Below are 18,645 nucleotides of genomic sequence, written 5' to 3' on the forward strand. Positions count from 1 at the left end.
CAAGGAGAGGCTGAGAGAACTGGGCCTGTTCAGCTTGGAGAAGAGAAGGCTCAGGGGAGACCTTATTGCTGTCTACAAGTACCCGATCAGAGGATACAGAGAAGATGGAGCCAGACTCTTCTTGGAGGTGCACAGCAATAGGACAAGAGACAACAGACACAAGTTGAAAGATGGGATATTCCAATTAGATTTTAGGATTTTTTTTTTTTTTTTTTTAACCATGAGAGTGGTCAAATACTGGAACAGGTTGTCCAGAGAGGTTGTGGAATCTCCATCCTTGGAGGTGTTCAAGACTTGACTGGACATGGCCCTGAGCAACCTGATCTGATTCGGCCTGCTTTGAGCAGGGGGTAGGACTAGATGACCTCTGGAGGTCCCTTCCAACCTAAATTATTCTATGATTCTGTGATTCTAAGTTAGAAGTACTGATATCCAAAGAAATACTCTGTTACTTCAATTCTGTTTTTGACAGGGAACTGTTCTGAAACCAGAACTGAAACGAGAACCTGTCAGCACCCGTGTTAAATTAAAGATTGTTCCTCATCTTCTGCGGTCCAGACAAGCTGCAGAAACATTCCCAGCTAACATTCAGGTAAAGGCTATGTTTCAAAGCTGTCAACTTGGCAATGCAGTTTCTCCAATGCTTAGGGAGGGAATTGAAACTTAGCTACTAATAGCAGTGCTTGGAGAGGAAAGGGGAATAGAAAACCTTTCAAAATGAAGCCAGTCACTGTCTAATGTGCTCTTTCTTCCTTTCTTCTGGCCAGGTGGTTTATGATGGGCTCTTTGGTGCAAATACAAATGCAAAACTCAGAATTCTGTCCCTGCAGTTCGTGCATCATATTTGTGTCATGTAAGTAATTGAGAATGGATGCCGTTCTTTCAACCCATTTGCTTAGAGACAGTTCTGCTTACTAAATATAGAACTGAGCTAAGCGAAAGAATATTAAAATCTTTGGCAATTGTTCTTTTTTTTCCCCCCTTAATCTTTTAAAATAGTTCCAGGGGAAAGTAAGTGTTTTGGGTTATTGTATGTGTGCTTGCAAAAGCTGAGAAAAAATGATATTGGCAGCAGAGATTTTTTTAAGAGGTACAAAGAATGCGTCAATATTTTCTTTGGTGGTCTTTTTAATTTCAGTTGTCCAGAAAGTAAAATAAAGCCCTTAGGCCCGATGCTTTTAAATGGACTTACAAAGCTGATCGATGAATACAAAGAGGTGAGTTGAAAGGATCTTTATTGTGAAGTCATATTTATTTCTATAAATAAAAAACAAAGACCAAGATCTTTATGATGTGAACTGACAAATCTATTTGTAGTTGTTTTAAATGACTGTCAAAGGGCAGCACTTTAATGAGGAGGCTTGTAGGAGAGGAAGAGGTAAATATTTTAAAAAGCCACTATAGCAAAACCATGTTTTATTTATTCAAATGGCTGTGCATAGGTGCTTGGACACTGTTTGCAATGTCTCAGTACATCATAGCGCTGTTAATCTAAGGAGTGGAGCCAGGGTAGCATTCAGCTGCTGTTACTGATTACTTTGGAAATACATAAGGGCCTCAGTTCTGGGTGCGTACCCCATTTTGCTAAGCAGCTGTTTAGGCCTACTTGTAGCATCTTTCTCCTTTTTATCCAGTGTGGCTATTGGCACATGGAAGGGTATTGCCAGACACCGAAAATATGAGTCCAGCCAAAAAGAGGATATAGGTCTTCACAAGGCTATTAAGAAAGCAAATTTATGTTACTTTTATTCCCTAAGATATTTTACCAAGGCCTGACTTTTGCAAACCTCCTCTTACTTATGCAGCTTTGATCCCCTTCTTGGTTCATTGGTGTCTGGATGTGACCTACTGGCCTGAGCTGGTGTTTGGAGGTGTGGGCCTTCCTTGCCAATGTGAAGGGCATGGAGAAGGAGTGTTTGAGGGGACTAAACGCTTATTTAAATATGCTCTATCGGTCATTTCCAGGATCCACTGCACAGACAGCTTCCTTTGAGTGAAACTGCTGTTTGGAGTCAGTGAAAGGTTTCTGCCACTTGCCTACCACTTCATATATCTGCCAAATCTCTTTAGCTGTTCCCCCTTGAAAAATACAATTAACAAAGACCAGAAGGCAGATTTATTTATTTATTTATTTTGTTACCGTCTGTAATGTTCAGGGTTTTTTTCTGGGAAAAAACCCACAGTCCATCCATTTTTCACTCATGTGGTGTTTTTACTCCAGGATATAATTATTTTATTTTACATGTCCATAAAATCTTCTTTAAGAGCTTTGGCGACAGGATTTAAAGTAAAGGTGTAATTATAAGGGATAGATGTACATGTATGTGTTTTCTTATAGCTCTTTTTGCTGACCCAATGTTTATTGTTTTATCATTCAAGGATCCCAAACTGTTGTCAATGGCGTATTCAGCAGTTGGAAAACTCTCCGGGTAACTGAACTGCATTTTAAGTAATGAGATGTTGAGTAGTTTTTCCAGAGCAATCTGTTAATTTGTCAGCAGCAAGCTTTGTGCCACATGGCAATTTTGCAACTGAGCATACCATGCAGAGAACAGCACTCCTCTTGTGATATCTCCAGAGGTGTAAAATGAAGTATGTAGTTAGCTGATTGTTATACTAGGATTGGTTAATGGCAGCTCCTGAATGTATGCACAGAATTTAAAAAATGGCTCTGCTTTCTGGATTGTCAGAAACATAAGTTTAAGAAATGTACAGCAAAGACTAGAGGGCCTGAAGCTAGACAAGTTCAGACACCGACCTCTATGATGTTGATCTAATTGACTGTCCATAGAATATCTTGATTTCTGAGCTAAGCTGACAGGCACTTAGTCCCATGGTGGAAGTGGACAAGGTAGAGCAAGCTTTCTGTGTTGGCTCTATCTGACAGGTAAGGTGGGGGATTGAGGGGAAGACCAGTGAAATGGGGAGCATCTAAATTTAAAAAATAAAACCTGCATAAAAGCAAATATCTTGTTTCAGCCGAATGCCTCAGCTCTTTGCCAAGGATATAGCTCTGGTACAGCAGTTTTTTGAAGCCTTATGTAAGGTAGGTGCTAATGGGGCTTTGGGAGAAGGTTAATAACTCATGCCAGTTTTGCTTACTTTACAACACACAGTGACATGAACTAACAGAAAATTCTTGTTTTGTATTGCAGGAAGAGGCTGATACCAGGCTCGCTATTCAGGAGGCCTTGTCTATGATGGTTGGAGCATATAGCAGCTTGGAAGGAGCCCAGCATACTCTGATGGAAGCTCTTGTGGCTTCATACCTAATAAAGGTATTTTTAATGGAGTCAAAATTAAGGTTTATTGCTCAGTGTTTTCTGATACTTACTGTTCTGTGCTGTTAGAACTGTTCTCTCTTACTGAGTGTATTACTGGATCTGTGTGTGGAGGTTTCTGTGGGCTGAGATTAAATAATTTTAATGAGGTGCAGAGGCTGGAATAAAGATGTCAGTGCGGTTTTCCATGTTTAGGCTGGTTTCCTAAAGAAACAAAGCTTCTGCAATTGTGCTGCATATATAGCTTCCCCCTAAAAAAAAAACTTGACAGAGGAGCAGAGGCTTCAAGTATATCTTGCTAAAAAGCTTTGTGAAAGTAGGAGGTTGGAGGAAAGGATTGTTCCTTCTGCAAAAGAAAACCTGCAGTATGATTTCAATTTTTTTAGGTAACTGAGGAACTCCCCCCCCCTTCCCCAAGCTCAGCTTTGAGACACAAATCCCCAGGAAACCAAGCTTCATTGGCTCTGTTGCTCAGCTTTGAGACACAAATCCCCAGGAAACCAAGCTTCATTGGCTCTGTTACTTTATGGAGCAACTTGTTCTTGTATCAAAATTTCCCAGATGTCTGGGCTTAGGTTTTCAGAATAACTCACTGTTGCATACTGCATGTTCGCATGGGGAGTTGGTGTGATTGCATAGGTATCTGTGTTCCTGGTGGTTACACAAATAACTATGTAAGCTGTATCTTCATAGTGATGACTGATTTGCTCATGTGCTCTTGAGATCTAGGTGTCAAGGCAGCACCATTTTGAGATTGTCTAGACCCAGTAGGGAGGATGGCCTCACTAAGCTAATGATTCTTTTCCACCTTTGATTGTGCTGCTCCTATTCACAGTTCTGTTTTCTGTGGACTGATCTTGTCTCATTCTTTGTTTCAAGACTGCTTGCATGGGGCAGCTGAAATGTGTAAGGATTAGAGAGATCCTGGCTTATACACAACATGGAGTACTAAATGTGCAACTACAGTCACACTTCTGGGAATCACATGCAAGAAACTAGTGGCTTTTCTTTTCCCTATTTCCTGCTATTTGAAGAATTAGCAAGAAGGGTGTCTGAAAAATGTCCAAAGAGTTTGGGGCATGATGCTATTATCAAAGGGGAATACAGCTGGATTGGTCAGTTACAACAGTGCAGGTCATTACAGTGTTTGTTTAAAATCCTAATTCAGTGATATGTTTGTCTCTATTTTCTTTCAGTCTGAAGTCCAAGTACGTCAGGTGGCCGTGAAGTATGCCAGCACAGTATTCCCTCCAGATCACATCCCTTCCAGATACTTACTACTGTTAGCTGCAGGAGATCCGTAAGTTTAACATGTGTTAACTTTTCATTTTCACCCAAATATATATACGTGTGTGTGTGTGTGTGTGTGTGTATGAGACAATTGTGTGCAGTAGCTTGGAAATTGGGCTTTACATAGTGACGCTCTTGACAGTCCTGCAGAGAACCGTTACTCAGCCTTGCGCTGTGCCTTGGCCTGCATTCTCTTTCATGGCTTTTTCAATTTCAGATGAACCGCTGTCAGTAAAGCAGCGCATGTTAATAATCTTTTGGAACTGCAAGATAAAAATGCATTAATTTAAGTCACCTTCACAGTGACAAAAATGCCTTTTTTCCTGGCAGCTTAAGGTAGCCTGTTTTTAGCTTGTATTTGCCAAGAGTTAGCAATGTGCATGTGTGAAGAGTTGCTGCACTCAGCTGAGAGATAGGTGACTAAGTCACAAAATCATTTAACTTGCAATTGTCTGTCCCTGCCATTCAAGTGTTCATTTCAACTCATCTTAATTGCTCAAGTTTTGATCTCTTTTACTATTGTATAACTAAGGAGGAAAAAAAAACCTCTCAAATACTCAGCAGCAGTTCTTACCACCCCCACTCCACCTCCAAGATCAACAGCTGTTTGTTTTTCCTCTATCTGGGGGGGGGGGATTTGCTTTAAAAAGTCACTTCCTTTTAAAATCCCTTTTCTCTCTTTCTCCAGTTCCCCCTAAGATTTGGTTCTTATTGGTCATCTGTGCAAATAACTTCTATTTCTCCTCTTTTCTTCTGAAAGGCGGGAGGAGGTACATAGAGAAGCCCAGCGGGTGCTGAGAATGTTTCCTGGTAAAAGTGAAAAGGAGAGTGCTAGGAATCAGATGCCTTCCTTCCCTGAAATGGTCCATTACATTCAAGACAAGGTACAGCGCTTCCACCTCGGAGAATACTGTAACAAGATTGATGCTTAAGGCTTGTAATAGGTGCAATTTCCTCCTTCCTTCCTTCCCTCCCCCCCCCCTTTAAGAAGCAGGGCTAGCTGAAATCTAAGTGAAGACCACATACAATATCACAAGAACCACAGTACCCTGATTAGCACTCAGTTACCTTTTACTGGCAATAGTCCCAAGGGATCTAGCAGCTGAGGAGACTGATCCTTTACCCAAGGGATTAGCTTGCACTGATGCTGTGCTTTCACCGAGAGCTCTAAACTAGGATGGGGGAGGGAGATGACTACCTCCAATCCAGTGAGGAAGTAGTGAACTGGCAAGCAAAGGGTGCAGGGTGATGTAGACAAGGGAGACCTTGAAATACACAAAACAGGGCAGAAGGGATTCCACCTTAAGTGTATGCACACAAATAAAGAAGTGTGGAGAGGACAGCATTATGGGGAAGCTCTCTGCCTTTTCTGGGAAATCAGCATGACTGGGTGCCTATCTGAAATCTCTGTACACTAATGAATGTAGCATGAGGAACAAATGAGGAATTAGAGGTCTGTGTGTGGTTGCAGGGCCACAGTCTCATTGGGATCAGAGACAGAGTGGGATAGCTCACATGACTGGAATGCTGCAATGGCTGGACACAGGCTCTTTAGGAAGGACAGGTCATAAAGGTGAGGAGGGGGAGTATGTGTGAGAGAGCAGCTGGTATGCATGTAACCCTGCCTTGGGATGGCTGATGAGCCAGCCGAGAGCTTATGGTTTAGGATTAGAGGGCAGACCAATACGGGCAACGTCATGGTGGGTGTCTGCTACAGACTGCCTGATCAGGAAGAAGTAGATGAGGCCTTCTTCAGACAACTGGAAGAAGCTTCACATTCACCAACCCTGGTCCTCATGGGGGACTTGAGCCACCCCAATAGCTGTTGGAAGGGCAACACAGCATGGTGCAAGCAATCCAGGAGGTTTCTGGAGTGCATTAATGATGATAATGTCACAACACAAGTGATCAAGGAGCTGATGAGGGGAGGCACTCTGCTGGACCTGATACTTACAAACAAGGAAGAACTGTTTGGGAATATGAAGGTCAGGGGCAGCCTTGGCCACAGTTACCAGGAGATGTTGGAGTTCAGGATCCTGAGAGGAAGGAACAAGGCAAAAAACAGGATCATAACCCTGGACTTGAGAAGAGCAGACTTTGACCTGTTCAGGTACCTGCTTGGAAGAATCCTGTCAAGGAGCAGCAAGAACTAGCTGCTCCCTAAGGGATTGGGGGGGATAATACCTCCTAGCAGGACAGAGGTTAGACGAATAGTCTGTCTGCAAGTGTTGGAGATGGTTCAAAAGTTTATATGTGTTGCTTTGTATGCAATATGTGTTGCAAGTCTAGATGTAAAATGGCTTTCCTACGTGAGTTACCGTGATCTTTTTTCCTCCTCTACAAAGAAGTATATTTGAAGGGGTAGGACCTGGTCTGCAGAGTGTGGAATGGAGCCAGCAAGTAATCTTCTGATTTGCTAATTTGGGCCTTCACTTAATGGTTTTGGATCTCATTGGGGCTCCAGTTTGTTAAGGGATGTTATAAGGGCTGCCACCTCCGGCGAACTCTGGGACCCGGGAATTCCTCCTTCCTGGCCAGGATGTGGCTGCTGCTCTCCTATTTGCAGGTTCAACCGGTAGTGAGGCCAAGCGTGTATCCCAGAGAGGCACACACACACAGAGGACACTGACATGGCCAGCTACGCAGACAGACTGCCACAGACAGGGGCACTGCCTTTAACACCACCCATGTATAACGCTACCAGAACTTGCATAAAACATAAGTACAGCTAGCCAAGTTCCGTTCCTCCTTTCCGGCTGATCGGGATTGAAGTTCACTAGTGAGAACGCTTGGGGCCAGCACAGCAGTGAGAGGGGGGAAGAGCCACTGGGGCCGCCTGCGACCTTTCTGTCTTCTCTTGTTTTTGCAGAGAGAAAGCATCTGTGAGCAGTTTGGCTCCCTGATAGGACTGCTGGGCCCTCTGGCCTGCGCCTTGCCGGCTGCATCCCGCCAGTAGGCTGCCTTCTCTGAATACAAGGTGAAGAGAGCGGGTGCTTCTCCCTTTCGTCAGCCTCATCTTCTCCCTCTGCCCTGCCCAGCGACATCGAGATCATGTAAGGCCAGGGCACCATTCCCAAAAGGGCGGGGCTGGGCAACAATCTTGGCTGGTTTCTTACACCCGCCCTATTAATGTTGGAAACTTGCACGGGAGGAGCCGACGGAGGGAAGACCCAGACGCTCAATATGAGTGATCAGTGTACTTCAACTTTATTAGGTGTGGTCTTTCTTTATATAGCATAGGACTAATCAGGCTCATACATATTGCAAAGGCTGAGCTCCTTATTGGTAACAGCAATTTGGTTTACCCAGCAACTTCTGCATTACATCACCCGCAAGTTCCCAGGACTAATCATTGATAACACCTTGGAGCCAAGGACAATGTGTCCTTGGCTCTAGCTGTTTTTACTCTCATACGGGACTTGGCTCACATCAACTGTGTGCGATATGCACTTAGTTCTGCTTCCTTTAGTTGTTCAATCTTCACATGACCTCTGCCCTCAAGCCAGTCCTCCACAATTCCCCCGTTTTTATTTTGTGCGAGAAAGACCTTTTTAGTTAATTGTTCAAGCTTTTGTGTTAAGCAGCCAAAAATCACTCTTACAGCAATTAAAATTAATACAATTATGACTAGAATACGTAGCCCTTCTTTGATCAAGCTCAAAATCCAGGTACTCACATTACCAAACATCTTTCTAAACAGATCATCAAACCAATTATACTGTACGGTGATTCTCTGGGTGTGGTCCTTTAGCCATTTCAATTGCTCATAGATTGACTGTCCATGATCAGAAAGATTAAAACAACACATTCCTTCAAAATCCTCACACCCGCGTCCCTGTGCCAAAAGCAGAAAGTCTATAGCGGCTCTATTTTGCAACACTGCATGTCTCAGGCTATCCATATCCTGTGACATTTCAGAGAGAATTTGTGTAGTAACATTTGATTGCCTAACAGCCCAACAAGCAAGTTTATTTAGATTAGACATGGCATGCGCAACTGCAACGTTAGGAGCTAAAGCTGCGGCGAAAAACCTTTCCGCAGGCCCCCATAATTCTACATCATCAACACAATCTGAACCTAGTTTTTTCAATTCACGCTTGCCTCGACGATTCTCACTTCTTCTATGTTTGATTGCTGCAGTCAGATTTGACCAACGCTGATCATGTAAGTCAGGGGCGAAGAGTGTCCTAATGAGTTCGGCCAGCGTTGAAATTTTTTCTTGAATAGTTCGTTTTGGTTGTAACAGTGGTGCTATCCATTCTAGTACAATGGGTTCCGCCAACCCTCTTTTTTCCCCCGTTTTTATTTTGTGTTGTGTAATGGCTCCCATTAGGTATTGTGGGCCACATAAAATAGTAAGATCAAGTGGCTGATTTTCCAGGCGTCGGTGCGTAGCACGCGTAGTAATTAGCGATGCAATTTCCTGGAGTACCCGTTGCTGTTCCTCTGTGAGCGTGACGGCAGCCGCTGGGTCTGTTCCCTTCAGCAAGGGGCGTAGCAGATTTAAAAGTTCATTAGGAATGCCGACAACCGGACGGATCCATTGGAGGTCTCCTAATAGTTTTTGAGCATCATTGAGTGTTCTTATGTCAGTCCTGATTGTCAATTTCTGTGGTCTGATGGTGGCATTCGAAATATGCCAACCTAGATACTGCCAGGGGCTGGATTCCTGTACCTTTTCCGGGGCCATCACAAGTTCCTTTTTCTTTAATTGTGTGATTAGATCAAATTTTTGTTCAGGAGAAAAAGGGGTTTTTTGTGCCAACAATATGTCGTCCATGTAGTGATATATTATGGTCTCTGGCCACTGTTGACGTAACGGTTGAAGTGCCGCATCGACATAGAGTTGACAGAGGGTTGGTGAGTTTCGCATACCCTGCGGTAGTACTGTCCATTCAAATCTTTGGTCTGGCCCCTCTCTATTGATAGCAGGGAGTGTAAATGCAAATCGCTGTTTATCATCTTCATGGAGGGCTATGGTAAAGAAACAGTCCTTTAAATCTACGATTAGCAGGTGCCAGCCTTCTGGGATCATTGCTGGGCTGGGTAACCCCGGTTGTAAAGCACCCATGTCATGCATCTGTCTGTTTACAGCACGTAGATCATGTAAAAGTCTGTATTTGCCGGATTTTTTCTTGATCACAAATATTGGGGTATTCCAAGGGCTGGTAGATAGTCTTAGATGACCTTGTTTGTACTGTTCCTTTACTAGTTCATGTGCTTGAATGAGACTTTCCCGTTTAAGCGGCCATTGCTCTACCCACACAGGCTGATCAGTCCTCCAGCTGAGTGGGATTGGGAAAGTCCAGGCAATGGCCAGTGCTATAAAGGGTGTTCCGAGGTAAGCACCATACCCATCTGGGCAAGGATATCGCGCCCTATTAATGTTTGCACTCCTTCAGGTAGGGGTAAAATGGAAACGGAGCAATTCACCACCTTGTTCCCTATAGTCCATTGTAGCGTCGATGATTTTCGGGCGAGGGTGACCCCGCCTACCCCAGCTACCATAGAGCTGGTCTCTCGGGTTGGCCAATGTTGGGGCCAAATCTTAGTGCTAATTATTGATACATCCGCTCCAGTGTCCAATAAGGCATTAGTGCGTATAGATTCTTCTTTATACTTTACAGTCACGGTTTGTCGGGGCCTTTGATGCATTCCGACAGTCAGCAATACTGCACTTCCAGTGGAACCAAAAGCACCATAGCCTCGTGGTTGCTCTTTCGCTGGTGCCACCCCTTCAGTCAGGTGGGGAAGCGGAATAAGTTGAGCTATTCTCGATCCTTGTGGTATGTGCATAGGTGGAAACATTGCTGAAACCACAATTTGTATTTCCCCGAAATAGTCCTTGTCGATCAATCCTGTCAAAACTTGTAATCCTTTCATTGTAGCGGACGATCTTCCAATCAGTAAGGCACCTATCGGCTCATGATTAATAGTTACTGGTCCATAGACATTCGTCCGGATTCTTGTTGGCTTTGTATCCAATAAGGTGGTGTCTACTGCTGTTGCCAAGTCCAGCCCGAGACTCCCTCTGGTGGCTGGTCGAAGACAAAGGGATTCATGCTGTTCGGAGTGGAGCTGGGCGCCGGCTGAGGTGGTTGTGTTAACTGCGGGGGTTGCTGAGTTGTTGTGGTGAAGGCCGCCTTTTGTGTCGTCGCGGGGCGGCTCGTCCCGCTTCTCCGGGCGTTTCCCGAGCCAGCCTTCCAGCAAGCCGCTCCATCATGTTTGTTGCTTTTGCAGTTGGGACACCATACTCTACTAGCTTGGCATTCTCGTGCCGATCGTCGATCAGGGGGGGTATTTCCGCCGGGATTTTGCAAAGGAGCAAGGGCAGCGAATACCTGTCTTTGATTCTGTTGCATATTATCCCGCAATGCCTGTGCTTGCTCTCTCATGCTCTCTCCTAATTGTTTCACCGCCTCTACTAGCATAGCTTGCGGTCCTACAGGTACCTGCGCCATTCTTTCTAGCCCCGCCTCAATAGTCCATGTTCCCGGGAGCGTGGCTAAAATACTACACGTTGAAGGGTTACTATTCTGTATTGCACATTGTTTCAAGATAGTCCCTTTCAGGTAATCTGGTACCCCTGCTGCTTGTATAGCATTGGCTACTCTGTCAATAAATAAGCCGAAAGGCTCTTCCCGGCCCTGCTTTATTCCCATATAAGATGGGATACCCCCTTTTTTTTTTTTTTTTTTTTTCTTTTTTTTTTTTCCCAAACTGCTTTTATTAGTGGTTTCTGACCATTAATATCATAGAGAAAAACTTATTTCACATTGATAGCCTGAGATGGGTGTCCTCAGATAACTGTGGCCAAAGGAAGAGGAGAAGGAGGAGAGGAGAAAAAGGGGGGGGGGGGAAGAGAGAGAGGGGGAGAGAGAGAGGGGGGGAGAGAGAGAGGGGGGGAGAGAGAGAGGGGGGGAGAGAGAGAGGGGGGGAGGGAGAGAGGGGGGGAGGGAGAGAGGGGGGAGAGAGAGAGGGGGGAGAGAGAGAGGGGGGAGAGAGAGAGGGGGGAGAGAGAGAGGGGGGGGAGAGAGAGGGGGGGAGAGAGAGGGGGGGAGAGAGAGGGGGGGGAGAGGGGGGGAGGAGGCGCTGAGGGAGGAGGGGGGATCTGCCGCATGGTCAATGTTACTCCTTTTGGCAGGCCTGTGTTCCCAGACCCTCCCTGGGCAATAGTAAAGGTTCGGATCGAGGGGGGCGATGGGTATGGGAACACAGGGGACACCTCTGCATGCGGGGGTTCCTTGAACCCATCGGGGCTTCCCAAACGCTCCGCGGCGGCGGCAGCTACTTTCTTTCTTTCTTTTTTTTTTTTTCTTTCTTTTTTCTTTTTTTTTCTTTTTTTTTCCTTTTTTTTCCTTTTTTTTCTTTTCTTTTTTTCTTTTCTCTCTTTTTTTTTTTTTTTTTTTTTTTTTTTTTGAGGTGCGAGAGCATTAGTAACTGCCCTCCACGGCTTCATCAGCTTTTTTGCTGTCTTGTTGTCACTTATTACTTCATCAAACAACTTGTCCCCAAATTTTTTCCATTCAGTTTGTTCGAACATGGTATCTGGGTTAACAAAACACCCCTTAGCCACTCCGTAAGCTAATAGCCCTGGGAGTTCCTTATGACATTCTATTCCTTGAGTACCTCGCTTTTCTAAAAAGCATCTTAATAAATAATAAGCCGCTTGTCGCGCCGTGGTTACTCACTTACCGTTGCAACCTTTGCAAGACCTGCGGCGAGACTTTCTGGCAGGACCCCGTCTCGTCCTGGGCACGGACCCCCTTTGTTTGTGTCCTCTCCACCTCCTCTGTAACTCTGGCACGTAGACCCCCTTTTGTGTCTCGTCGCCTTTAGCACAGCAGGACCAGCTGTCTCTAGCACTCTGTCGACTCCTGAGTTCTTAATCACCGAGTCCCTGACCGGCAGGGTCCCTGTTCGGGCGCCATTTGTTGGAAACTTGCACGGGAGGAGCCGACGGAGGGAAGACCCAGACGCTCAATATGAGTGATCAGTGTACTTCAACTTTATTAGGTGTGGTCTTTCTTTATATAGCATAGGACTAATCAGGCTCATACATATTGCAAAAGCTGAGCTCCTTATTGGTAACAGCAATTTGGTTTACCCAGCAACTTCTGCATTACATCACCCGCAAGTTCCCAGGACTAATCATTGATAACACCTTGGAGCCAAGGACAATGTGTCCTTGGCTCTAGCTGTTTTTACTCTCATACGGGACTTGGCTCACATCAACTGTGTGCGATATGCACTTAGTTCTGCTTCCTTTAGTTGTTCAATCTTCACATGACCTCTGCCCTCAAGCCAGTCCTCCACATATTAATTCTCTCCCTTCTCCCTGTCACAAGGGCTCCCTGGTCATTGAGTCCTGTCTCTGTGGTGGGGAGTTAGGGCCATTTCCCACTGCTGCCTGAGAGCAGGATGTTGTCACGAATGCCAGGGACTGTCCCCCTCCGCATCCAAGGGAGACAGGGCGAGATCAGAGAACTAGCTCAGATGAGGTCCCTGACTTTTTCACAGATGCTTTCCCCCTTGCTCCCTGCTCATGGAGTGGAGAGACAGGTAGTTTCCCATATGGCTTCTCCAACCTGATTCCTGCCGGGGAGGAAATCTCCTTCCGAGGACAAGAGGGGAAATCAGTTTGGTGCTCGGAGTTAAGGAGGAGGGATCTGAGCTGAAGGTCCAGACCTTGGTTTGAAGGTTTTTGTTTAAATGCCTTTCCACTCAGTCTTAGCTCTTCCGAGAAATGCACTTAGCAATGATGTAAGAATAGCAGACAAGGCACTCCATGGCCCCAGAAAATAACAATCCCCACTCAGAAATTCATTAGAATTGGCTTCTGCATCTAGGCTTCTTGCCTCCACTTTAGTTAGCAGCCTCTGTCTGCACGGAGGAATTTGTGGGGAGGTTTCCTCCCTCTCAGAGACGGGAATGATCTGTGCAGGAATGCAGGTGCTGAGAGCAGAGAGGCCTGCGGCTACAACCCTGCACCCTCAGCAAATGGCTCAGGGGAAAAGTGGGGCTGTCCAGCCTGGGACTGATCAGCTGTAGAGCCTGGCTAGTACAATCCTGCTGCACAGAGTTCAGGAAGGCCCTGGGCTCCCCCTGTGGCCTTTGCTGCTGTCACTTGGGTCTTTCTTTATGAAAATCTGGTGCCAGTGGTTCAGTTTGAGTAAATGTGACTCCCCTTTTTCTCCTGTTGTTCATTTTAGGCAAGACCATGAACATGACTCCCGAGAATGATGATATCGGGTTTTTGTGTGAGGAGCTGAATGCCCCAGATGATGAGTCTCTGCTTGAGACCTCTTCAAAAATAGCAAAGGTAAATGATCCCAAGAGAGTGGTGTGGGGGCCCAGTGCCTGGGCTCCTGCACATCTCCCTGCTCCCCTCCAGGGTCTCTCGCCCTTTCCAGAGTGAGCTGTCACACCAGGACATCTGTTGTTACCAAGTAGTAGGAGGCTTTTGAGATGTTCATATCTTTTAGGCACACCATGAAAGGAGTAGATACCATGATATGATTGTGCATGTACGTGTGTTTCATGCATGCACATGCACACCCACATAAATGTCAATGGAAAAATAGATGTTGAAGAGAAGCCTCAACTCTTTCCTTTGATTTTTTTTCTGTTTCTTTTATTTGAACATTTATTTGCTTGCATGTCTTTTTTATGCAAGTCCTACGTAAGCCATTCACTCTCCAGTGAAAACAACTATGCCCAATATCTCCGTGTGCTGTTGTGGCAGCTGTGACACCTTCAGTATCCAACTTAATGCTATTGTTAGAATACCAGTTTTGCATATAAGCAAACAGCTTATGGGGAGGCACTTCCAAGTCCACCAACTGCATAAAGCATAAAATCTCTGAATGCCCAGCAGGACTGTAAAGCGATTGCACCCTGCATGTCTGTCCAACTAACAGCCCCCTCAAGTTTTTTCTCTTTTCTGAAGAGCCAGAGCAGAGCTGTGATGTGATGTGGTCTCTCTTGTTTCTCCTTTCTCTCCAGACTGTGTGCAAATACTCCCCCCCAGCACAGGCTGCAGACTTCATTATGACAGTCCTGGATGGCATGCTGTCTGCCAGACCCACGTGTGCTTGGGTGGCTGGAGAGTGGATGACCACCTTTCTGGTAGAATGTGGAAGGGAAATAGTCCAGGAGGTAAAACAGACATTTATTGCCTCTGACTCTGGACTTTTCTCTCTTGGCTGTTGCACAGTGCTTCATGCCCTTGGTGTGTGAAAAGAAATGCACTCTGTGCAGAGCCCAGGGTGTATTGACAGTCTAAGTCAAGCATTAGTATCCACTGCAGGCATTCTGCTTAGTCCAGTGAAAAGGATACTGGCACTTCTAGTCGAAAGTCCCCAGCTGGTCCAGGTCCTTTGCACGAATGAGACAGTTAAAATTGAGATGCACCAGCTTTCCTGTTCCTCCCTCTTTCTCTGGTGTTATGCTCAGCCCACCCTGCTTGGGGGCCTAAGGGGGACAGCACCTACTTCTTCCAGAAGAAGGGGGGTTGCGGCAAGGCATTGGCGTCCTGAGTTCCTCCCTGGGAGGAAGATGACGGTGGCAGTGGGGCTGCCACCTTCCTTCTTGTTCCTGATTCTGCACGTTTTTTGGGTTTTTTTTTTTGATAACATAACCCCTTCTTTGCTCTTTCTTCACTGATCCCCAGTTCCCCATACTCTCAGTTTTGCTGTGTATGGTACATTTTCCATATGTTGGATACCTCCTTCTCCCTGAACCCAGAGTTGCCCAGCCCATGAGGTGATGTTTCTTTCGTGACCAGTTTTTTTCTCAGTTTTTCTCAGTTGTGGTCTGTCTTTGTAATTCCTTGATGTCCCTGTTGGTCAGTGACAGATAGCTGTCACAACAATGGTAACAACAGGTGTTACCCCACATGACTGCACAAAGCTAAGCTAAAGCTCAGATGAGGGAGGTTGTAGGTGCCTGGCCATTAGAGGGTTGCTGTTATGGCTGAATAAGCTCTAGGTAGAGCAGGAGAAGGGTGAACAAGCCTAACCGGGCCAGAGGCCTGCACTGCACAGCCCCTACAGAGCTGTGGCCTACTCCTGGCACCGGTGATACCATATGTGTGGTCTGTGGGGCCATCACGTGAACATGTGGTGGACAGACAGCTTGCTGTTTCTCCAGGGACACAGAGCAAGTTTTGTCTGTATCACTCCCTGGAGGTAGACACCAGCAGGAGAAGCTGAACTCTTCCACAGGACAAATATCCTAGTTGATTTGTCCAAATCCCTGTCATAGTTTCTGACTGAGAAAGGCTTGAACAAATGCCTTCATTTGGGGGACGATCCTCTCCTGTGGGGAAGGGGGGTTTCTTCCTCCTCCTTCCTTATTCTGCTTGGGACTTTTTAATACTTTGGTAACAAAAAAAAAAAAAATCCCTCCTTTTCTCTCTCTTCACTGGTCCCCAATTCCCCATACTCTCGAAGTTTTCCTGTATATGGTACATTTTCCATACGTTGGATACCTCAACCTCAACCAGCGTTGCCCAGCCCATGAGATAATGTTCCTTTAGTGACCAGTTGTTGCCCATTTGTGGTCTGTGTTTGTAGCCCAGGGGCCCCTACTCTTGTGCTGTGTCTGTACTTTCAAGGTCTCTCTGTTCCCAGACAGTTAGGTTACTCTGGAGGGAGTTGAGTGCCCTGGCACAGCCCTGTGTGGCACTTCTAGGGGTTTGAAGAGTGTGTTTGGGATCTTGCATTGCTACAGACATCTTCAAACTTATGCAGCCTATTCTGTGTGAGATGCGCATGTGTGCTCTGTGTGCACAAAGTGATTAGTTGCAAACAGTTTAGCCCAGGTCCATGCACTGATTAATGGAGGGGGGGGGGGGAGTTGCACGTGTGTGTGCATGTGTGTGTATGCCAAGGAGCACACTCACCCCCAAACGTGAGCCAGGACTTAGGGTAGAAGGGATGAAGTTTAGGACTAAATCTAGACAAATTTTCAAGGGAACAGGAATTGTTTATGCACTGAATGATTGTGCCTGAGCCTTGTAGAAGGATGAGAAAAGGATGTGCAGAGCTGTTCTTTCTTGTGTTGCTCCATTCAGGTGCCAGAGATCTTCAACATCATTTATACCCGCATGTGGACGGTGAAGCAGGACACCCTCAGGCCTTTCCTTTTTGGTGCGGTGTTTGTCCTAGCCCACTTTCACCCAGAGACTGTGATCAACAGCCTCCTACAGAAAAGGCTGCCTATGGACAGGTATATGCAGTCCCCACTTCCCCCACTATAGTCAGCGACCCCACAGCTGGACTGGATGAGGGGGAATTTAGTTAAGTAGCAGGTTGCTTTTTCTCCTTGAAGAAAAAAAATATATACGTTGGAAGATCATGTGCTTTTGTCTCTGTCAAGAATGAGGCATTGTAAGCCCCATTCCAGGCAGCAAGCAGGTTTGGCCTCTTGTGAGGGCATCGCAGGTACCAGAGGATATGGGCTCATGGTGAACTTCTGTTTCATTGCAGCGACAGGGTGGAGCTGTGGAGGATGCTGGGGAGAAGCTTCTTTGGGATTCAGGTCCTGAAGTGCCTAATGGAAAAACTGAAGACTGCAGGAAACAACAGCTCCGGGACTGACTGCTCCCTTCATGAGCCAGATGAGAGGCCGGCTTCTTTGGAGCTGCTCACGGTACATTCAGTGGCAGACACATTTCTGCAGCTTCATCTCTGACTTCCTAGACAGTGTTTTAGCCTGAGGGAATGGTGTGCACTTTGGGAATGCACGTGGAGACTCAGAGGATGCTTTGCTGGGGCGTTTGCAGCATTGGCAGTGTGGGAAACAGAGACAGTTTGCTGCTCCCCAGCCTCCAGTCTGTTGCAGGAGTGATAACTGCAGACAATAAAGGCCAGCAGGCAGGCCATGGGTCTGGTGGGAAAAGCCCTTGTTTTCAGCAGGTGGTTTTTGATCAGATTTCTCTGTAGATAACATGTGCCATCTCTGAGGTGGTGCCCACCCTGCAGACCACAGAGGCTGTCCAGCCCCTGCTTCCAGAGCTCATCCCAGCGCTCCTGAAGCAGATCAGTAACACTCTGGGGAAGGAGATGCCTTTTTCCCAGTGAACATCTGGGGAAGGCTGTTCCTCAAGGGGCACAGGAGTGACAACAACCCTTGCAGGTAAGGAGCAGAAGGGGCAGAGGAAGGAGTTGGCTTTAGTTCACAGACTCAAGCCATGTTCAATCATGGCACTGAGGGAACACTTTGGCCTGCCCTATTTCCTACCTGTGGCAAGAAATTGTTATGGTTGTCGGCACTTTTGTTTTTCCATGGAGAAACTTCATTTCCCAGAGAGGAGGGTGTTATGCAGATGGTACCACTGATTGCTCTAGTCTTGTCTCCTGTGTATCCTCACCTGCAGAGTCTTGTTTCTCTCCTTCTCTGCTGGTCCCCAGTGGGCAGTGTGACCAGGAGGGACTGTAGATAAAACCTCGTGTGTTACTGGGCAGGCCACACTGCCCTGGAAATGGAGGAGGCCATGGACTGCCTTTGGAGCTGTAGGAACTTGTGCTACCCATGGGACTGGCAACTGGTCATTTCGGTAAGGCCAAAACATGTTTGCTCAGTCAGTGTCTGACCCAGGGAAATTTTTTTCCCCCTCTAGTCTATCTTTGTTTTGCTTTGGCTTTGTCTGTTTGCTGTAATTATTTTTTAATAGTGTTTGTTTTGATTCCTGTGGAAATGTTTCTGACTGACAGTCTCTAGGTGCTTCCTTCTTTGCTGAATTGAAGCAGGAACATGATTGCTGTGTCCCCGAACATGACACAATTGAGCTCCCTGTGCTTAGGCTGAGTGGTGCCATTTCATGCCCTCTGAGGGAGCAGCAGATCATTTCTGGGAGCAAACTTCCTCCCAGCCTGATCGCCTTGCTGGGAGCTGGGCTCTCGATGGCAGTGGAGCCTGTGCTCACATGAGAGGAGCTCTGGGCTGGCCTGTATGGGAATTGCTGCAGATCCTAGCAGATCTTGGGGTGCTGCATTTTTATGCCCTAAAGGCTTTGCTCATTTAATTTGTGGCCTTGCAAGGTGTGACTGACTGTCCCACTTGTGCTGTG

At 46.3% G+C, this 18,645-nt stretch overlaps 2 protein-coding genes across 2 annotated transcripts; one reads left to right on the forward strand and one right to left on the reverse strand.

Moving 5' to 3' along the window:
• The first annotated feature begins 451 nt into the window (after positions 1-451).
• On the forward strand, positions 452-5,506 carry LOC135324132 (proteasome adapter and scaffold protein ECM29-like). Its single transcript, XM_064499703.1, has 8 exons — positions 452-592; positions 768-853; positions 1,139-1,217; positions 2,380-2,429; positions 2,980-3,046; positions 3,156-3,278; positions 4,478-4,581; positions 5,332-5,506. Exons 3-8 carry the CDS (start codon positions 1,173-1,175, stop codon positions 5,501-5,503), a joined length of 561 nt encoding a protein of 186 aa, XP_064355773.1. The 5' UTR covers positions 452-592; positions 768-853; positions 1,139-1,172; the 3' UTR covers positions 5,504-5,506.
• Positions 5,507-7,755: 2,249 nt separating this feature from the next.
• On the reverse strand, positions 7,756-9,969 carry LOC135324130 (uncharacterized; the record flags this gene model as incomplete). Its single annotated transcript, XM_064499700.1, has 1 exon — positions 7,756-9,969. A coding segment is annotated over one exon (1,974 nt), but the record flags the coding sequence as incomplete, so codon positions are not given.
• Positions 9,970-18,645: the final 8,676 nt, after the last annotated feature.

Source organism: Dromaius novaehollandiae, chromosome W (genome assembly GCF_036370855.1).
Source record: "Dromaius novaehollandiae isolate bDroNov1 chromosome W, bDroNov1.hap1, whole genome shotgun sequence".
In the NCBI taxonomy this organism is placed as follows: domain Eukaryota; kingdom Metazoa; phylum Chordata; class Aves; order Casuariiformes; family Dromaiidae; genus Dromaius; species Dromaius novaehollandiae.

What these genes read in the sequence shown, in the direction of transcription:
- LOC135324132 (XM_064499703.1), top strand. Translation starts at nt 1,173, where the DNA reads ATGCTTTTAAATGGACTTACAAAGCTGATCGATGAATACAAAGAG. An exon ending in TGGCTTCATACCTAATAAAG is followed by an intron (nt 3,279 to 4,477) that starts GTATTTTTAATG and finishes ATTTTCTTTCAG; the next exon opens with TCTGAAGTCCAAGTACGTCA. An exon ending in CTGTTAGCTGCAGGAGATCC is followed by an intron (nt 4,582 to 5,331) that starts GTAAGTTTAACA and finishes TTCTTCTGAAAG; the next exon opens with GCGGGAGGAGGTACATAGAG.